The 6,048-nt window shown below is 32.2% G+C and overlaps 1 protein-coding gene across 1 annotated transcript; it reads right to left on the bottom strand.

Moving 5' to 3' along the window:
• Positions 1 to 625: 625 nt before the first annotated feature.
• Rchy1 (Ring finger and CHY zinc finger domain containing 1) lies at positions 626 to 3,212 on the bottom strand. The gene is given in 2 exon segments (XM_067279378.1): positions 626 to 1,948; positions 1,951 to 3,212. Coding segments are annotated over 2 exon segments (2,049 nt in total). The 5' UTR covers positions 3,055 to 3,212; the 3' UTR covers positions 626 to 1,003.
• Between the last annotated feature and the right edge of the window lie 2,836 nt (positions 3,213 to 6,048).

The following is a 6,048-nucleotide window of genomic DNA, read 5'->3' as shown; positions in this document are numbered from 1 at the left end:
TTAACAATAAATTTCAAAATCTAAAAATATTTAAAAGATAGTGTATGACAAAAATTTTGGTATAAATTGATCTTAAATTATCAACTGTATGACAATTTACAGTAGTGATGAGCAACCTTTCCTGCTGTGGGCCACAAGTGAACTTCATAAAGCTTCAGATGATCTGCATTCATTTTTCTTCTTAGAGGTGTGGCTCTGAGCCAATATTCTCTATAACTGCAAGTACACTAGGTTCTAAAATAAAATATTCTAATGATATGCAAACTTTTAGTATATATTTTATTCTCATCTGTTCACTGGTCAAGTTTAGTTTGATTATTTTTGTAATGAATATCAGCTTAATTACTTTTGCATAATGGCACAAGGCAAAAGCAGGAAAACAAAATTTACATTGCCAAAGTTCCAGGGACCACATATCAAGGCCTCACAGGTTACTCTTTATGTATATTGTAAATCAGTCATAAGTATTTCTATTTAAATCATTTTAATTTTATTTGCTAAAATTTATCTTTAAGAGAGCTTGTAATGCATTGTTTATGAAAGTTTCATAGTATGTTTTATCTTAAAAAATTTTTAAAATGGTCTTTGAAACTTAAAATATTTGAAATAAAAAAACAAAATAAAGTTAAGTTGAGCAAATTTATTTTGATTATTCTTTTCTGTTACAATTTTATATTTCTTTTATAAGATATGAATTTGATTCAAATCTACTTTGATGTCTGAAGTGCATTTATAATTGATTCTTCAATAAATCTTTTTCTTCGTGGTAAATCACTTTCAAGAACAGTAATATAAATATTGTAAAGTGAAAATGATTTAGCTGCTTATATGAACTTTCAGTAAGATAGATATCAAGATTTTTCCATAAAAATTAAATTTCCAGTCTTATTTCTTTCTTTTCTATTCACTACCCATTACCCATGATATTTCATTCAAAATTTTTAAAGCTTTGAAAATATGTATAAAAATATCTCTTATGTTCAAATTACTGGCCAAATTCAATCTAAGTGCCAACATTAGCACTCACCTTTTTCACACTTTTAGTTTTATTTGTTCCAGCATATTTGTGCTTATCGCTTCTACTCATTCTAATCTTATCACGGCATCCTTTTCCTCCTTCCCAGTGAATGCTACTTTTTTTGGTCACATAAGAATTACAGCCAATGCATTCTTTATTTGTATACGGTTGTTCTCGTGCGCAGAATCCACAGATCATTCTGGTTGCAAGCTTCATTTCGTGATCGATTTCTTTCTCATCATGGCAAACGTCACACGGATAGGCTTTTCCACAGCACGGAAATCTTAACCAACGGAAACTCTTCTTATAATGTTTACAAGTACCATTATCGGGTAAAGGTTTTCCTATCTGTACAGGAAGAATTTGATTCTTTATAAATTTGCTATTTAACTTTACAGAATGGGCTTGAAGTTTCTCTACAATTTCCTGTGTTTGTAACTGAAGAAATCTTACTCCCTGTATAGTAACATTCATTTTAGAATTGCAATACAGGCACCAAGTAGTTCTTTGCTGATTATAATGTATGCCAGTTAATGTGTTCTGCCTTGAGCAATTTAAACAGGAAATGGAAAATTCACAAGCTACCAAAGGAAGGTCAATTATTTGGCAGTGTTGTATATGAACATATCCAAGAATGGATGAATTTGGATGAAGAAGTGATGGCTGGAATATTAACTCCTGTGTTTGTTGACATTTAGTACAAGTTGCCAAATTCAATCTATGTGCCAACATGGTTAAATCGTGGCGTGATTTACATCGATTACATATTATTACTATTTGAAGCTTTTGACAGGTCAATGTTGCTGCATGATCTGCAAAATGGAGATCTTTAAATTTTATTTCTGTTTTCAAACCAGAATAATTATTTTTATTTGGTTTTGGAGAATCATTAATTGAAAGTTGTCTAGTTGTATTAATTATATCTTTGTTTTCATCTGTAATATCTTCAGACTTTTCAACATTCTGTTCCATTTCATAACTATCTTTACAAGAATCATCATCATCATCATCATCATCATCATCATCTCATCATCATCATCGTTGGAATCACTTTCACTCGGTACAGACTCTAGTTTCGAATTACACAGCATTTCGTACGGTACAAATTCAATTCCTGCAGCCTTCGTCTCTATATCTTGTTTAGTCCATCTCAAACCACAAATAAATAATTCTTCTAAATTTTTATCAAACCATCGTAAAAATGGACGGAAGGCCAAACCGACTCTATCGTTATTTTTCTCCCACTTATCCAATATCCAATTACGAACGGTTCTGTTAATATGTCTAATTAACATATCCGGTAAAATTTCGTCTTCGTCGACCACTGTGATCAGAAAAGGTATGTCGGGATATTCTTTAGGAAATTCAACTTGTAGATTTACAGATTTTACCTGGAACGGCCAATCCGGATCAGTCGGGAAATATTCAAACCGGAAAATACCTTCAGAAACTTCTTCGTACTTCGGAAACCGTTTTTGAAATTGTTTGATTTCCGTCTCGCGCAACTTTTCCAAATTACTTTCATTCTCGTCTTTTGCTTTAGCGTCTTCCGATTTTTCTACATCGTCGCTTTTCTCGTCTACGGAAATATAATCATTTTCCGAAACATCTTGCCTCTCTAAGGGTCTCCGATGAAATCTTCCTCTCGTACTCCGCCACCTAGGTAATCTCTTATAAAAATATCTGGCTGAGTGTCTTACCGTAACCGGTTTCATTCGGTCTACACCTGCTCTGGAATCCTGCAAACATTCTGTTACTTCCTGGAAGTCTTCATATTTTCTTTCTTCAGTTTTTTCATTTTCTCTTTTAACTCTTTGAAATCTTGGAGGCTTCCTTTGGAAGTTTTGCACTCTACCCCTTCTTCTCCAATGCGAATTCTTTACATTATTTAAATTGATGTTTTCAGTTTGAACTTCAAAATCATGAGAATATTTGCATTTATCAGAATATCTGCAGAATCCGTTACTATAAAATCTACATTTCTGTTGGTTCATAGTAGAACTGCTATTGGAAGCAGGACCGTCGTTCGTCAACATTCGATGATACTACGAGTGTGGCAACTGTTATGCAAGTTCCAGTTTATATACGAAAAGCAGGAGCAACATTGCACAACGTTTCGACATTAACTACGATAGTCAGCTGATAAGATAGCTGCCATCTTATTCGCTTACACGTCATCACCGTCGACGAAATTTTTTTTGCAAATTAAATTATTATTGACTATTAATAAAAGAAACGATACAATTAATAATAATATCGCTATTTAATGCCGGTATATAAAGTTCTGTATGTTGTATTCGATATATATATGTATAAAGATTATTTATCAGAAAATTTTTAAAGTGCATAACGTTTAGAAGTTTAATTTTATATTTTAAATATTTAAATAATAGTTTTATTTATATGTTATAAAAGTTAAAAGTTTTGAAATTATTTTGAATCGATCAAAACTGATTTTAATTTTGCCGAAAGATGTCGTTACAGGCTTCAAGGTTGCCGTCTGTACGATAATTAAATTAATTTTAATGCACGGCGATAACAAGCCGACAACGACATCTTTCGAAAAATTTTAGTGTCAGTTATAATTAATTCAAAACATTTTACATTTATAAAATATAAAACTGTTATCATTTAAAATATAAAATAAACTTCTAAATGTTGTGTATTTAAAAATTATCCGATAAATAATGAATAATATATACAGTATAAACAATATTCATCAAATAATTTAGAGTTCTATATGGTATATGGCAGTGGCGTGGAGTCATTGGAAGCTATGGAAGCGCCGCTTCCCTTGTATTTTCTAAGATATAAATACATATTGCGCGATTACTTTCATATTTGAACATACTTTGAATTACTTAAAATTAATATTTTATTATACCGCATTATGTATTTTATTACAGATTTCTATATGAAATCTGAAAAACAATATGAAATATGTGACAACGATAAGATCTCTATTGTATATTCAAATCTAAATTCGTGTATGCATATTCCCAATGGAAGCGCTGTATTGTCGAATACGGGATAGCTTCCATGGGGAAAATATTTGAATGGTGTAAAGCAGCCAATTTACAGGCATTGGCGCATGCGTTTTACAGTGCACCAACCTCACGCGGTTTAGCTGCTATATGCTATACACCATAACGCTTCCAACGATTCTATCCCTTAGACCAGTGTTTCCCAACCTTTTTTGTGCTATGCCCCACCTAAGCCTTTCTAAAATTCTTATGCCCCTTAACATATACACTTAATTGCCACACTGTTTTGTCGTAACCATGATAAAATCCGATCCTTTCATCAAAGTGTCTTGCACTTTCCAGTCATTGCCAAACGCGACCTGGAACACCACAAATCACGTCTGTCCACCTCAAGGTCTGGGCAAAGAATGTCCTTTCTCCTCTTTCACCAGCATCAGGGCTTCGTTCATCTCTTTGTTCTCAGTGATTCCCAGAATTGTTAATCTCACCCCAAGGGAAAAGGGTTATAAAGGAAAGTTCTAGAAGAAAAGGAAAACAAAGAACAAAGAAAACTAAAACTAACTTAAATCAACATTTACAATAAATATAGCATACAGCAGTATTTACAATAAATATAAGATACAGCAGCTATACGGTTAACTTAAACTCTGGACACATCCATTTTCGAATGCCCCCTTTAAAAATTGAATTGCCCCCTGTGGGGCGTGGGCCCCACGTTGGAAAACACTGCCTTAGACACTGGTAGGGAGTTATCAGACTGTGCATTGTTTTAAGATTTAAAAAGTAAAGAGTGTTCAATGTTATTTTTATGTACGTTTTTTGCAAAGTTATAATATAATTTTATAATAATTAATAATAATTAATAAATTTATAATAATATATAAAATTATAATTAAATAATTTTATATATTATTATATATTATATATTTTCTTTTAATTATACAGTAATTATATTGACAGATTTTCAGACAAAATCTTTAGAATTTTCATCACTTTTAGATGTTAATAATTTCAAATATAATGAAAGACAATTTTCCCAAGCGAGTTTTAATTCTTTAAATTAAGTAAATTTTATGGAAAATTTTTTGATTTATCTAAATTACGTAGTAAATCGCAATATTTATTAAGTAACTCTCAGACATAAAAAGTATTATAATTAATGACGATCCGAACAAAGATGCACTAAAAGAATTATACGATTTAATATCATTAATATTTACGATACAGTGTACCAGTGCGTCTGTTGAGCGCAGTTTTTCAACCACGAATCAAATTCATACATTGGCCAGGAACACTCACTCGATCGGAGGAAAAATTGTCGTCGCTAGCGTCACTTTCGATAGAAAAAGAGCTTTCAAATACGTTGATGAAGTCGACGACCAGCGACTTTTATGATAAAGTAAAACGACCTTGCAGAAAAAGTTACCGAATAGAGTTAGTTTATAAAAAGTTAAAAAAACAAGTTTTTCTATCATTGTTTATATCATGTCAATTTGTATTATGTATTATTTGTACTTTAGAACTAAAATACATAAATTGTTTATTTTTGTCATTTCCAGTATTCGTTTAAAATTTTTATGGAAATATGAGGTTCCGGACAGGTCCGAACCGTCACGAAAGACGCGAAAAAACGGTTAATATAGAGAAAAATTTATTAGTTTAAAAAAATATAGGAAAAAATCATTTGTAGTAGGACACCCATTGTTCATATCAAACTGCGACGCAGAAATTATAAATCGCGGAAGGAAGTCGTCCTATGATCGGTGGAAGATCGAACTCGTTTTCGATTTTGACCTATCTCGCGCTTCAGGTAGGAGTCTCGTTACGCTTAGTAACGAGTGAACAGCCACTCGGGAAGCGTGATTGAGAGAGAACGACCAATCAAAATGGACGAAAGAAAGAACGGAGATTGATAATCGAGGACACCTTGCACTCGGTTAACGTTCCGAATAACCAAAACGCCGTGTGTTAAAGTGCGCAAAAGAAAAAAAAAAAGAAAAAAAAAAGCAGTTTCTCGTCTATTGTGTCAACCTGTAACCCGTGCCA

This window comes from Centruroides vittatus, unplaced genomic scaffold, assembly GCF_030686945.1.
Source record: "Centruroides vittatus isolate TY-2023 unplaced genomic scaffold, ASM3068694v2 contig_866, whole genome shotgun sequence".
Classification (NCBI taxonomy): Eukaryota; Metazoa; Arthropoda; class Arachnida; order Scorpiones; family Buthidae; genus Centruroides; species Centruroides vittatus.
The sequence above is the reverse complement of the archived record's forward strand: the minus strand, read 5'-3'. Positions and strand labels throughout refer to the sequence as shown.